The sequence below is a fragment of the Populus nigra genome, chromosome 10 (assembly GCF_951802175.1).
Source record: "Populus nigra chromosome 10, ddPopNigr1.1, whole genome shotgun sequence".
In the NCBI taxonomy this organism is placed as follows: Eukaryota; Viridiplantae; Streptophyta; class Magnoliopsida; order Malpighiales; family Salicaceae; genus Populus; species Populus nigra.
This window is the reverse complement of record NC_084861.1, coordinates 9,238,300-9,252,939: the sequence shown is the minus strand read 5'-3', so window position 1 is coordinate 9,252,939 and position 14,640 is coordinate 9,238,300. Positions and strand designations below refer to the sequence as shown.

Sequence of the window (14,640 nt, the reverse complement as noted above, 5' to 3'; positions counted from 1 at the left end):
CACAACTATCATAATAAACTAATAGCATTACTATTATTATCATTAATATCATTCCTATTATTATTATTATTATTATTATTATTAAAACTATTATTATTATTATTATTATTGAATTAAAAAAATCATAAACTTGATTTGAAAGTTAAAATTAAAAACCATAAAAACTTTGATAAAAGAGAAAAGGAAACAAATAAAAAATCAAAAGAAAAGGGATCAAACTGAAATAAATATTATAATATTATAAAAAAAATCATAAATTTGATTTGAAAGATAAAATTAAAAACTATAAAACCTTTGACAAAAAAGTCAAGTGAAAAAATAAAAAATCAAAAGTAGAATGATTGAATCAAAAAACATCATGTAAATCAAAATTGAAGGACTAAATTGAAAAAAAAATAAGAATGAAATAAGAAATTAAAAGTATGAGGACTCGAATGAAAAAAACAAAGCATATGAGAAATATATAATTGAAGGACTAAATTGAAAAAAAAACTTCTATAAAAAGAATAAGAATGAAATAAGAATTAAAATGACGAGGACTGAAATTGAATATCAAACAATAAAAAGAGGAGACGGTTGTGCATCCAATGAGACAATAGATGATCAAATTAGGTTACCGGGTGACGTCACACGCGCCACCTGAATGACACGAATGCTTCAAACTCACTGGCTTGTTTGGAAGATGCGCCAACAGATCTCTAAATAAACAGTTGAAAAGAAACGTAAAATACCAAAACACCCCTTATGAACCTACTAGTTACACAAAATACCAGTGTGAAAATACTAAAATACCCCCAAAGGCAAAGTTTTTTTTGAAAAAATCTTTTCTAATGTTAAAAACGTGCTTTCACTGTGCATGAATCATGGAAAAACCATAAACACCCCTGCCCAATAGCTCAATGAATTTTTTATTTTGAGGACAAAAAAGTATTTTTACTGTTAAAAAGCTTTTGAAAGTCAAGAAAGTCTTTGGTTAATAGTTATAAATTTTATTGGTTATGAAAGTAAAAAAATATTTTTTCTGCATAGAAAACAGAAAAGATATATATTTCTTTAAATAATCTTTTAAAGATTAATGAGCTAATAGAAAATACTAACGTCCCTCTGTTTCAAGACTTCAATGTTTTTTAGAAGATAAAAAAATAATTGTACTTTAGTAATACACAGTAAAACTATGTGTATAGTTACTGCAAAACTCCCACGCCCGCTTTTCTTTTAATCCAACTGTGGAGAGACCTGATCAGGCAAGGCAGCATCTGTGTTATGTTTTTCATGTCCTGTCAGCTTGATTTGTTATTCTCGCCGCCATAGCTGTTTTTTTCTCTTTTCTTTTATTAGAGTTTAACATATGCAAGACTCCAGCATGAGATAATTTGACAGAGTTATAAGTTCACTGGTATGCTGTTTCGTGCTTGATTAGTTTTTCTCTATTTCAATGCTTGGAAACCCTAATTAATTCTGGTTTGGCTCCATGTAAAATCCTCAAAGTGCATCACCAGCCTAGGCAATTCACCTATTGATGCAAGTTTATGAACTGGGAATGAATGGAGTCAAGAGATTGGTTAAGAACAGGCGATTGGGGTCAAGGCTCCTTCTGAAAGGATTAATTCGAAAGCGGGGTTTGTGCCTAATTGCACTTCATAATTTGAATTTCTTGGAGATATAATTTAGAAAGCGGGGGTTTGTGCCTAATTGCAGTTCATAATTTTTCTTTCCGTTTGTTTCTGTATTTTAAAAATATTTTTGAAAAAATTTAAATTTAAATTTATTTTTGTTTTTGTTTCAAATTAATATGTTTTTGGTGTTTTTAAATCATTTTAATGCACTAATATTAAAAATAATTTTTTTTTTAAAAAAAACATATTATTTTAATATATTTCTAAATAAAAAACACTTTAAAAAATAATCTTAATCACATTCCTAAACAAACTTGCTTGAATTGGGCTTCTCTTCTTGCTTGATTCTTTGTACCAGTTTTTATTTTCCTACATGCTCAGTCAGTTTTTTCACCCTTTTTTTTCCATTTTTTTTTTTTGTTATGAATCGACCAAATAAATTATTTTTAGGTTTCATTTGGATTTTGATAATGAAAAACGTGACTTTCCCGTATTTTTTTTCACAGATTTTCTACATGTATTTGGATAAGACACCTTTCAGGAAAAGACTAGTTACATAACCCGTGCAATGTCGCGAGATAATAGTTTTTGTATCAAAAATATCAAAAAAAATTAAGATCTAAAAATATTAGGTCTTTTTATAAAGTTATACCTAAGAGTCTTGGATGTAGCTGCAACGCCTGACCCAAGAGTAATATTTATAATATTAATAATAATATTAAACTTGCATGACCCAAGTTTAAATGGGTCTGACTGCAATACCAGACCAACCCAATAGTCTTGGATGAGGGTCTGGCTGCAAGGTCGTGTCATAAAAATATGATAATTAAATAAATTAAGTAAAAAGAAAAAAAACCAAAAGGAAGAAAAAAATTAATAAAGAAAAAGAAAAAATAATTGATTTTACTGGGTTAACCCTTCAAACCAGGTTAACCCATCAAACCTTGGATTCATGTCGTGAAAGTTTGATAACTAAATAGAAAAAAAAATTGAAGGGTTACCATAAAATTAAACTGGGCTAACCTGTCAAACCCGGGATCTGTGTCATGAAAATTTGATAACTAAATAAAAAAAAATTGAACATTAACAAAGTAAATTAAACGAAAAAAATTAATTAAAAAAGAAAAAAACAAACAAAAAGGCATCAGCCTTTTTAACATGGATTGCAGTGTGCAATCCACAATTAAAGGCATAAAAACAGCAAAAAAAAGAAAAAAAAAGGAAAAAAAAAGCATCAGTCGATAACTAAATAAAAAAAATTTAATATTGATGAACTAAATTAAATAAAAAGAAACAATAAAAGAAAAAAATTATAAGAAGAAAAAAACTAATGAAAAAAAAGAAAAAAAATCTAAATTAACTAGATTAACCCGTCAAACCTGAGATCCGTGTTATGAAAGTCTGATAACTAAATAGAAAAAAAATTAATATCAACAAACTATATAAAAAATTAATTAAAAAGAAAAAAAAAAGGCATCAACCTTTTTACCTCGGACTGCACTGTGCAGTCCGCAGTGAAAGGTATAAAAAAAAAGCAAAAAAAAAAAACTAAAGGTTTTAGCTTTTTTATTGTGGACTACATACAATATTAAAAGATGAAATCAGAAGAACAAAATTAATGAGGAAAAAGAAAAAAAATCTGAATCAACCTGGTTAACCCGCCAAATCAGGTTAACCCGTCAAACCTGGAATTCGTGTCATGAAAGTGTGATAACTAAATAGAAAAATGATTTATTATTAATGAAATAAATTAAAAAAAGATTAATTAAAAAGGAAAGAGCAAAGAGAAAAAAAAACCTATAGAAAGAAAAAAACTAATGAAGAAAAAGAAAAAAATCTGAATTAACTGGGTTAACCCTTCAAATCATGTTAACCCGTCAAACCTGGGATTCGCGTCATGAAAGTTTGATAACTAAATAGAAAAAAAATTGACGGGTTAACCCATCAAGCCCGAGATACGTGTCATGAAAGTCTGATAATTAAATAGAAAGAAATTTAACATTAGAAAACTAAACTAAACGAAAAAAATTACTTAAAAAGAAAAAAAAACAAAAAACAAATTCCAGGTTAACTCGTCAAACTTAAAAAAAAAAAGCAAAAAAAAAAATTTCAGGTTAACTCGTCAAACCAGGTTAACCCGTCAAACCTGGGATCCGTGTCATGAAAGTTTGATAACTAAAAAAAAATTAACATTAACAAACTAAATTAAACAAAAACAATTCATTAAAAGAAAAATACACAAAGAAAAAAAGCAAAAAAAAAAACCCATAAAAGTATAAAAACAAAAAAAAATAAATAAAACAGAAAAAAAAATTAAAAATGAAAAAAAACAGTTTAGCGTTTCACTGTGGACTAGACAGTGAAACACTGAACAGTTTTAGTATATGTTATTAATTAAAAAAAAATTTTGGGTTAACTCGTTAAACTAGGTTAACCCGTCAAATCAGGGATCCGTGTTATGAAAATCTGATAACTAAATAAAAAAATTAACATTAACAAACTAAATTAAACAAAAAAAATTCATTAAAAGAAAAACACACAAAGAAAAAAGCAAAAAAAAAACTCTTAAAGGCATAGAAAAAGAAAAAAATTAAAAAAAAAAGAGAAAACTGCTCAGCGTTTCACTGTGAACTTGCATAATAAATCCCTGAGTAGTTTTAATTTATTGCTAATTGATGAAATTAAAATGTATAGATTTAAATTTTTAATATAAAAAAAGGGGTCTTTCTGACCTTCGTCTTCACCTTCATTTTCATTGAAGTTAATTTTTAACCCTCCCGTGTTTTCTCTTCATTTAATATAATAGCGTATTAGGTTTTTTTTCTCTTTGAGTTTTTTAAGCTATCGCACTCTTCAATAATTAATTTCAACAAAATAAATAGATAAATAGACAAAAGTTCGTATTTAATTGTTTAAATTTTAATGATAACAGCATGCTCGAGTGGGTTTCTTCTATATACTAATAATAAATCCTTGTTAAGATCTTAAGCCAAAACATCAATATCTGAGTTAATATATTCAAATTAAAATAAACTTTCCCCATCATTCTCTAATTATCAACTAACAAGTTAATAATATTAATACCCACCAAAGCAATTCGAGAAGGAGAGAGTCAACGTCAAGGTCAGGTCACTGACAAAAACCGGGCTCAGAGTTTCTCTCTTCTTTTTTGGTTCCTTCGATTTTTTGTACTTTAGTTCCTCAATTTATTCTTCTTCTTATCTAGTCCTCTTAACATATCTTTGGTTTCCGATTGGTTCTGGTGAATTATTTTTCATACTTACTTATAGGGGTATGAGGTTGTCGATGAAATGTTGCATCGCTTAATTAATTAATTTATTTTTTAATTTTATTTTGTGTTGGTTCGAGAATTAAACTTTATAATTTTATTTAGTTTGTTTTTTACGGATTTATTCCGATCTCATGATCAGGTCACAAATTTAATATGCTAATTCGAACACAAGTTAGGTTTTTTATGTTATTTTTTTTAAAAAAATTTATCTTATAATATTTGATTTACTAGGAATCGAGTTTTATAATTTTATTTATTTTACTTTTCATGAATTTATCACGGATTTTTCTCCGTTGAAAAAAGGCCACCAATCAAGTGAGGGAGACTATATATATCGTCGTGGATCGATTTCAAGAGATGGGCATATGAACAATCTATGTGCATGTTGCATAGGCTAGACAAAAGTAGCAGCAACTACCGGATTCAAAACTTGTGCCTAAGATGCCTTCTGGTATATCCATCCTGTGGTCCTCGGCTTAAAAAGATGCTGCATTTACTCACAGACACACGAAATTTAATTTAAAGATTGGAATGTTGGATATAATTGGCCAGGTTTTATTAATGTCTCTTGCCACCTTGAATGAACTGACGTTTCACCCAGCACTTTTTTAACCTGCTTCATTTAACCATAAACCCTCTAATGAAAAGTTTTAGGCCAATCATTGTCAATAAATCTTACATTATTCTGAAGTAATTATAGGATAGATTTACTTTAATGAGAGACAAAGAGAAGTACAAGTATAAAAGGAATATTATAATATGTTTTATTAAAATAATGTGATATTTTCATGGAGGACTGAAATGGACTTCTTCTTCATTTTTACCTCTTTTTTTTTCTTTGTATCTATCACTTATAGCCCATAGGAAGGCCGTCGAAAAATCATATCTAATCTAAAGTAAATATGGATAGTTACCTTCGGGATCACATGCACCCTGCTGCTTCCCGACTATTACCTTCGGGATCACATGCACCCTGCTGTTTCCCGACTAAACCATGTCGAACTTCTATCCAACCAAACGGTCACTTTCCTCGAATTAAAGCCAACAAATCCAACACTCTCGAGGGTAATTTCGTTCAAATAAATCAAAACCATGTCCATTTTAGAGAGTACAGTAAAATAAAAGGACCAAAATGAAACCCCAAATCGCCAACTTGTAGGATATAATTATATAACCTAAATTGATTGTTTTGGGGGACTCATATGATGTTGCCTCTATTCTAGAAAGAAACCGAGTAGGAGTAGGACACCGAGAAATAAACAAGGATAGAAAAAAAAAAGTGCTTCGCCTTACTGGCGTTTTTGTGCAGGTGATTTACTAAAAGCTAAGAAAAATCCTATCTTGGATCCATCGAAAGGAAGAAAAGGAAAAAAATATAAAATCTGAGATGGGTTTCATGGAATACGTGAAATCAATAGAATGGGAACATGAATCTTATCCAGGTTATGAAGATTGCATTGCCCTTCCTCTTTTTGCTCTCTTTTTCCCCTTTGTTCGATTCTTTCTTGACAGATTTGTCTTCCAGGTACTTTGTTCGAAACATTCTTCCATTGTTTTTGTTTCCTTTTAGTTGGTTTAGTTCAAGTCTTGGTCTTCACTGGTTCGGTTTCTTAATATTTGATTGTTAGCTTGCGCCCCCCCCCCCCCTCTCTTTTTAGTTACTTGATTGAATCATATTGGATTTAAGTTCTTCTTTAGTGGGTTGTATATAGTTTAGTGAGGTGTTTTGTTTTTTGTGAATAATTGAATTTTGCAATCATTTATTGATCAAAGAGAGAATTTGAGTGAAAATGATAACAATAACTACAACGTTTTAAATTTTGGCGATTTATATAATTGCACGACTTCTGAGAAACAGTTAGCTGATCGAAAGTTTTATAGAACTCCATGTTTCCCACTCCTCGAATTTATCTTTTCTTTTTTTTGTTTCAATTTGTAATCCTGGGTTTTGAACCAGTAAAAAACGCTATATGAGACATGGGTCTCTCTATACATTGACAAGCCTTTATGTAAAGCCTTTGAAGTTTTATTTGACAATTTGCATTTTTCATTGAAACTCGAAAATTCATCTTGTTTTCTTTAATGGCTGTCCGCTTCGGGCCAAGCTTGAACAAAGCTTAGCTTGCATCGTGGAGTTTATAGAACTTTGAAGCTTGGTTTAGTGCAAGTGGCTACTTCTGTCCATTCCAAACTCTTATACCTTGCATGACATTCAGTGTTCTCGGGAAATTCATGACTCTTGTCACTGTTTCTTGAGTAGCATGATAGGATCGGAAAAGTCTTTTATAGAGTGGTTTATATAGCTGCTGCTGGAAAGAACTTGCCACTGGATGCCAAGATGATCCAGTTGCATAATTATCCTGGCATAAGTTATTGTTGATGGAGCTAACTCCCAGTCCTATCGCTTGTTCATTTCTTATAAATCATGCTTCCAAACACCTGGATTCCAGAGAACTTTAGAAATCTTTTCAGGTGTTGGGGGTTCTTCTGAGTTGTAAACATTTCTCCCTAATGTCCACCTCTTCCTTTACTACCATAGTGTCATTGTATGACAAATTACTCATGAAAATAGCAATATCTGGCAGTGTTGCCAGGTTCTACCTCATTTACTAATACAACTTAGAAATGCAAACCTGAGCTACTTTTTCATTTGGAAATTGCCCTTTTCTCTTACTTGCATTACCAATATTGTGCTGTGTTCCCAGCTCTTTGTTTCTCCTTGTTCACCTAAGTATTTTGTTAGCTCAGGCTGAAGTGAATGTGCATGTTGCAGAAAGTAGCACAAGACTTGATTTTTGGAAAGGAGCATCAGACGCTGGATGTTCAATCAGATGAGAAAAGGAAGAAGATAAGAAAATTCAAGGAGTCAGCTTGGAAATGCATATATTTTCTTTCATCTGAAATTCTTGTTTTGTGTGTTACTTATGATGAGCCTTGGTTAGGTAATACAAAATATTTTTGGGTAGGGCCAGGAAGCCAGGCCTGGCCAGACCAAAAAATGAAGTAAGATTTGTGAACTATCTTATTCAGTTATTTGTTGGCCCAAGCTTTTGTTTATAGATTTGTACTTTGAGTGGGATAAAGATGGCACCTTAATGAACTAAAATGATGATTTTTATATGAATTTCAGGTTAAAATTGAAAGCAGTATATATGTATGCTGCTGGATTTTATACTTACTCCATATTTGCTCTGATTTTTTGGGAGACAAGGCGCTCGGATTTTGGTGTGTCTATGAGTCATCATGTCGCCACTGTCATTCTTATTGTGCTGTCCTACATATTAAGGTATTGTGGTGCAGGTTTAATTGTAGTTCGGTAAGATTTTGTTAATTACAATTCACCGAGGAAGTTCTGCGAGTCATTTTTCTAGAAAATTTGTGGAAGTCATAACTGTGTTGCCCATATACAAGTATGATACTTATGCAGAAGCTGCATGGAACCCAGTGGCCGCAATGACACCGTCAAAGGTTCATAAAGTTTTCTCATTTCTGTTCCAATTTTTCTGTTTCTTGCAGGTTTGGCCGTGTTGGTTCAGTTGTTTTAGCTATTCATGATGCTAGTGATGTATTTTTGGAGGTGGGAAAGATGTCCAAATACAGCGGCGCAGAAGGGGTTGCTAGCTTTGCTTTTATTCTTTTTGTTTTGTCTTGGATCTTGCTGCGGCTCATTTACTATCCATTCTGGGTCCTTTGGAGTACAAGGTTGGTATAGATTGATTCCTTAGTCATATCAACTGCTGAATTTTCTTAGTCCTACTTTCACGCTTATCTTTTTGTGGGGTCATAATGCTGAACAATTGTGCAATGAATGTGCTGCTACTGGAAGTATTTCATATTACTGGTCATTGGCTTCATGATTCAGGCCTTTAAACCACGAGTCATTCCATAGATTAGTCTACTTTATGGACAACTTTGCTTATCATGAAAGAACAATGATTTTGCGTTCATCTCCAGAGAATAAAGACCAAAATATAAATTCATGTTAAAAGTATATCTACGTGTATGGCTAGTGTTTTGAAGAATTATTTTCCACCATCTTCTTCTTTATCAACTTTCTTTGTTTGTTGTTTGTTAATTTATTGGTATATGTAAACTTTTTAATACTTAACAGAAGAATTCATGTATTTTCTTACTTTGATACAGCTATGAAGTTCTCCTGATCTTGGACAAGGAAAAACACCCGGTGGATGGTCCAATCTATTATTATGTGTTCAATACTCTCCTTTACTGCTTACTTTTTCTTCATGTATATTGGTGGGTCTTGATATATCAGATGCTTGCTAAGCAAATCCAAGCAAGGGGTCATCTTAGTGATGATGTTCGATCTGGTATGGAAGAAAAACATGTCGATTGCATGGTTTTGTATTATAATGTGTGTATGTCTATAGTTGCACCATAAAAATGGGAATGAGGAAACACATTTAATGTAATTTTTTGGCGAGGAATATATTATCCAGCATGAGAATTTGGTCAAGAAAATTCAGATTAGACTTGGCCCATATCACTAATCAATGATGTGTAGGACTTTGCAAATCATTTTAGGATGGCCTATTTTAAGGAAATTTTTTATTTTACTTTTCTACTTGGCCTCTTTATTTTGGTGGTTTGTCTTGAATTGCTTCTCCCACCATCATGCAGATTCTGAGGGCGAAGATGAACATGAAGATTGATCAAACAGTAAACCAGTGATACTTAGAAATAGTCCGGTAAGCTCTCTCTCTTGCCTTCTCTTGGGAAAGTGTAATGTATTGGTATAATTCATTGCCATGGGTTCCAAATCCAAAGGCACATGAAATTCAATTGTGCCTTGTCTAGTTTTTTTCTAACCAAAAGTGAGGAAATATCAATTTCTGGCTTTTGTTTTTCCGCAGATGAAGCACAACCGTGGTTTCATATGCTGGAGGTGTTCTTTTCCAGAGATGGAACGTGATAAATAAAAAGTTTCTCCCAATCAAGGGTCTGTATAGATTTGAGATTAGATGTCAAAGCAGAAGGGAAATATAGGGTAGGTAAATAGTTTCGATTATTCATTTGCCACCTCTGATTTGATTTTTCTCGCCAATGATTTATTGTAAGAGAACTTGCTGCAATTTCATACCGGTGGTGCCATGGCTGCAAGACTCGAGCCTGCTGCCATTTTTCAAGGTTTATTGTTGATCTTTCTATTCTGCCCCGAGGAAAGTAAACTTGTTTTGAATTAAGTCGGCGTTGACTGGTTTTGATCAACTGTCTATGTAAGTTTAGATTCTGATGGAGTCGTTGTTATGCGGCATTAACCAGAATCCGAGTTGCCTTGATGGGCGACATTCGGACCCTGCTCTTTTGCACACAAAAAATCTAATCTTCAGCGTAACCTTCTTGTTTTATGTGGTCAGTGAAAAGACATGGGAGAATAAATTTGGAGTCCCAAACGAACAGTTTGAGCAAGGCAATGCCATTGAACTGGATTGCCTGCAATTCAACAAGCTTGTAAGAGTATTTGCAGGTGTCATTTGTCAATGACCCGTATTTTGTATACGCTGTCGGGCCAGAACAAGACTATAATAGTAAAACAAAAATTTTTTTGACGAGGCATGTTAATTGTTGCTGTAGACTGTAGTCTCTTCTTACATGGGGTCCAATTTGTTGCTTAACTGTTCTCGGATCCCGGATCACTCATTTGGATCATGATGCTGCAGTCTTTGTAAAATACTTCAATTAAAAACTCCTTCTTTCCTCATGCAAGGACCTTAATCATTTGGTAGGGTTAAAATTTGTGACAGAAACTTTAAAAAGACATGGAATAAAATCGAAATCTTTAATAGAGAAACCCGACTCATCTCAAATCTCATATGGGTAAATCGAAATTAATTTTTAAAATTTTGATAAAGAAGTGAAAACCTAAGACCTCACTCTACCCAATCACACCACACAAGAATACACTATTTCATTGACATGGGGTTGATGGTAAATTAATCTTAGTATTATCCATGATGTAATGAGATTACTTCATCCTAGTAGAGTTTACAACGTGGACTGTGAGGTTAGCATGTTGATTAAGTATCAATGAAAGAATTTGATAGGGATTTTTCAAATTTAATATTATTATACCGAGTTTAATGATAATATCAAAAAGTTTTTGACTATCTAACTATGTTTTTTTATATTTTAAAAAATTTATGTTCAACCCTCAACAAAAACACAGATAAATAAACTAGAATAGTCTAAATGGATGGCATGGATTGATTTTTCATAATAAAGGGTAAAAATTGATCAAATATTTTTCTACTAGTTTGTTTAACTGGTACAAACATAAAGGCTATGCTGAGGGTTTTTCCGGTTGAGAGAAACAAGCGGACTGCATGGTGCGTGTACAAAAAAAACATAACATATATACTGTATAGTGTATGCACACCAAAATGCTCCTGGAGTGGAAGAGAGGCTGGAATATCAACAACCTTTTATTACGAGCTGGGCCTTATTTCCAATTGGGCCTTTCAGAAACTGATTGAGGGGGGTATACAAGTACGGGCCTCTCGTGCAGTATACGCGCTCTTACCAGTTGTAAAATATAGGCCCATCTAGCCTAATTCTGGATCAGCGTCGAAACCCCGCTCTACTGTGGAGAGGCGTGGGAGTTCCGCTGGGATTGTCCAAGTAACGGCTATAAAAATATATGGGAAAACGTCCTTCCAGATTGGTGGATCCAAGGACAGCAAATAAATAAAGAAAAGACAGCAAGAGGAGGGGAGGTCAATAAACCTGAATAGCCCTACAAGTATGTCATGAATTTTGGGTCATCTTTGTAATTAATTCCAGCAATACTGTTATATCTATGACAAACAGTCTGCAAAGCAAAAGGATATAGGTAAGTTATATCTATGACAAACTGTCCAGAACTACTTCTTTTCGACTAATTTAATTCTTTCATAGAAACAGTATTCAAACTGGAATGAAATACTTAAGCGCTTTGCTTTGGGAGGCTGCTCTTTACTTTCGACTAGCTGCCCAGTTGCCTTCCAACTTGCTGTTCAACCATCTTTGGTTCTGCTATTTTCCCTTCCGTCCATGCACGTTCTTCCACTCTTTTTTTTTCTTTTTCTTTTTTTTTAAGATGGATATAACCTTATAGAATACAAATCGAAACAAATTATAAAATCTAATTTTTAATCAAACCAATATTGAATGATGAAATTAAAGAGAAAAAAATAGAGTCATTTAGATAATGAAAAAAAAAAACTCAAGTTAACTCGTCAAGATCACGATTTGAGTAATGACATTAAGATAACCTTATAAAAAGTAAGTTGAAAAAAATTATCAAACTCAATCTTTAATAAATTTAATATTAAATGATGAAATTAAAATTGAAAATTCTATTGAAAAAAACATAAAAAATTGACTTGAATCAACTCGTAAATGAGCCATGAGATGTGGATATCCTCATAAAAAGTAAATCGAAACAAATCACGAAGTCTAATTAACAATTAGCTCAATATGGAATGATGAAATTAAAAAAAAAATCAATTAGAAAAAGAGAAGAAAATCGAGCCAACCGATTAATTAACCTGTCAAACCCACGATCCGAGTCATAAGTTTGAGATAATCTCATAAAAAAATAAATTGTAAGAAAATATAAAAAAGTTAACTCTCAATAAATTTAATATTGAGAGATAAAATTAAAATTAAAAACAATATAAATTGTATATAAAAAAAGAAAAAATCAATACTATTCTAGCTAATAGTATTTTGTGAGGAGATTTACAACAAAATCTTCTCTTCCTTTAGTTTTTTATTAATTTTTATTTTTATAATTTATAATTATAATTTCAATAAGAAACTGAAACATGAAAACCTATTGACGGGGGGAATTTATAGCAAATCTTGGAATTCTGGTTCTTCTTCTTCTTGTTGTAAGTATTTGTGTGAAAATTGGATGGTACGGTATTAAAGAGCTTCTGGAGCTCTGTATCCCTAAATTGCATTCTCGTCCAGTCCACTGTCTTTCAACGCACACCGTTCTTTCTACACATTATCTTGTACCTCTTTTTTTTAACCATGTTTTTCTCTTCCATTTTTTATAAAGCAGCTATATATCCCCAAAGAAGACCTCGAAGATGGTGAAATCAATGGCATCAAGTTTAGAGCCAGGGACTGCAGAAAGAGTGTTCCTTGGTTTTGTTTCACTCTTCGTCTGTCCATAACCCTGCACCAAAAATCTTAGGAATGCCTATGAACATGGTCCTTTGTTATTACAACTGTTGGGTGCTCGTTCATCCTCAATTATATTGCCTTCCCTTCTGAAGGTTTTAATCAATGATTTTATTTCAATCATTTTTTTAAATCAAGAGGAGAGGCGTGACCTCAGAGGAATTGAAGAGGAATGAAAGGATGGAAACGATTAACGAGGTCATGCTGCGTAGAAACAATCATAAGTGGATATGCAACGCAAGGTCGTCCATGGATGAGTAGGCCTAGTTTCAAATACAAAGTTTTATTTATCTAACGCAAGCGCCTTACATTCAGATGCATCAATGGCCCTGGATCAGTAAGATAGGGTTTTTGTTACACAATATTGAATTAAAAGCTAAAACGTACTGAAATTAGATAGCATGGGACTAACTGTCAACTTATTCACCCCACAGCTGATGCACTTGACAATTAGCTTAGTGCTTTCCTGATTTGTTTCGTTTTCCCTGCACAGAACTCAACTTGTGTCAATAAGTAATTAACTACAACGAATACAAAGAGAGAGGATTCCTGTACTCTTCGTCTATTACCAGCTTCTTCTTGGCTTCTTGAGGCTTTTGTGCAGCCTTCTTGGAGGCCGGCTTTGATGCCGTTGTTTTGGAGGTGCTGTCACTAAGCTTGGCAGGCTCTTTCTTGGCCTGCCCGGAGGGCTGGTCAGTGCCAGCAGATTTCTCAGCCTTCAATGATGCCATTAATCTGTAATGCTTCACTGACTGATGGGGAGATAGAATGTTTATGTCTCGGTAAGCTGGCCTCTACGACCTGCCATTTTCTCTTATATATACGGCGGAGTACTCATGCATGTTGAAGAGGAATGAGAATCATAAAGGCAAAGTTAACAATAAAAGATGACAAGGGGATGGTGGAAATTGGAAAGAATTGGAATAATTGATTTGGATAGCAACTCGAAGGATATATACGCAGAGCATTAGATGCCTCTCATATTCAGAGGTGTTTGAATTTATGATAATGGTTATTTTTTGAAGTGTATTTATTTTTTTATTTTTAAAAAATTATTTTTAATATTAACACATCAAAATAATTTAAAAACATCAAAAAATTAATTTTAAAAAAATAAAAATATTTAATTTTTTAAAAATATTTTTAAAACACAAAAATAAATAAATCCTTAAAACTCTACTATAACATTCTCGGTGCCCAGTTGCATATCTTTAATATTTGTGATGGGTGTTAAATTTAATCTTCTATATATTCGAAGGTACTCTTTATGAAGAAAAAACTGAAAAGCATGAACAAGTTCTAATTCGGCACGATTGCATGTCATGGATCGATGCTGCCATCAATATCAATTCAGGAATTCCTCGCCATGTCTTCTTTGATAGCTTTATTAGAATAGTGGCAAAATCAATGTACTCGTCGTCATCGAATTTGTTAATATGATATTTCAATGTTAGTCAAAACTTTTTATTAGTTTAACTTTTTTTTTTAATCAGTTGCCTTGTCTCTCTGTGTACTGAAAATGGAGGACAAGAACACGATGATGGT

The 14,640-nt window shown here is 32.5% G+C and overlaps 1 protein-coding gene and 1 long non-coding RNA gene across 4 annotated transcripts; one reads left to right on the top strand and one right to left on the bottom strand.

The window, feature by feature from the left end:
- Nucleotides 1-6,094: 6,094 nt before the first annotated feature.
- Nucleotides 6,095-10,109, top strand: LOC133705848 (ceramide synthase 1 LOH3-like). 3 transcript variants are annotated; one of them, XM_062131247.1, is made up of 7 exons: nt 6,096-6,433; nt 7,682-7,911; nt 8,039-8,194; nt 8,425-8,610; nt 9,052-9,236; nt 9,547-9,614; nt 9,780-10,109. In XM_062131247.1, the coding sequence occupies exons 1-6, from the start codon at nt 6,296-6,298 to the stop codon at nt 9,576-9,578; spliced, it is 927 nt and encodes a 308-aa protein (XP_061987231.1). In that variant the 5' UTR covers nt 6,096-6,295; the 3' UTR covers nt 9,579-9,614; nt 9,780-10,109. The 3 variants fall into 3 exon arrangements, 1 of the variants encoding a protein (XP_061987231.1); XR_009844355.1 differs by lacking the exon at nt 9,052-9,236 and having other exon boundaries at nt 6,095-6,433; XR_009844354.1 differs by having other exon boundaries at nt 6,095-6,433; nt 9,052-9,614.
- A 3,250-nt stretch (nt 10,110-13,359) lies between these two features.
- On the bottom strand, nt 13,360-14,107 carry LOC133704913 (uncharacterized). The gene is made up of 2 exons (XR_009844147.1): nt 13,665-14,107; nt 13,360-13,580 (listed from the first exon to the last, which is right to left on the bottom strand). It is a non-coding gene; the product is annotated as an uncharacterized LOC133704913 (long non-coding RNA).
- Nucleotides 14,108-14,640: the final 533 nt, after the last annotated feature.

What these genes read in the sequence shown, in the direction of transcription:
- LOC133705848 (XM_062131247.1), top strand. Translation starts at nt 6,296, where the DNA reads ATGGGTTTCATGGAATACGTGAAATCAATAGAATGGGAACATGAATCT. An exon ending in TTGACAGATTTGTCTTCCAG is followed by an intron (nt 6,434 to 7,681) that starts GTACTTTGTTCG and finishes TGCATGTTGCAG; the next exon opens with AAAGTAGCACAAGACTTGAT. An exon ending in TGGCCAGACCAAAAAATGAA is followed by an intron (nt 7,912 to 8,038) that starts GTAAGATTTGTG and finishes TATGAATTTCAG; the next exon opens with GTTAAAATTGAAAGCAGTAT.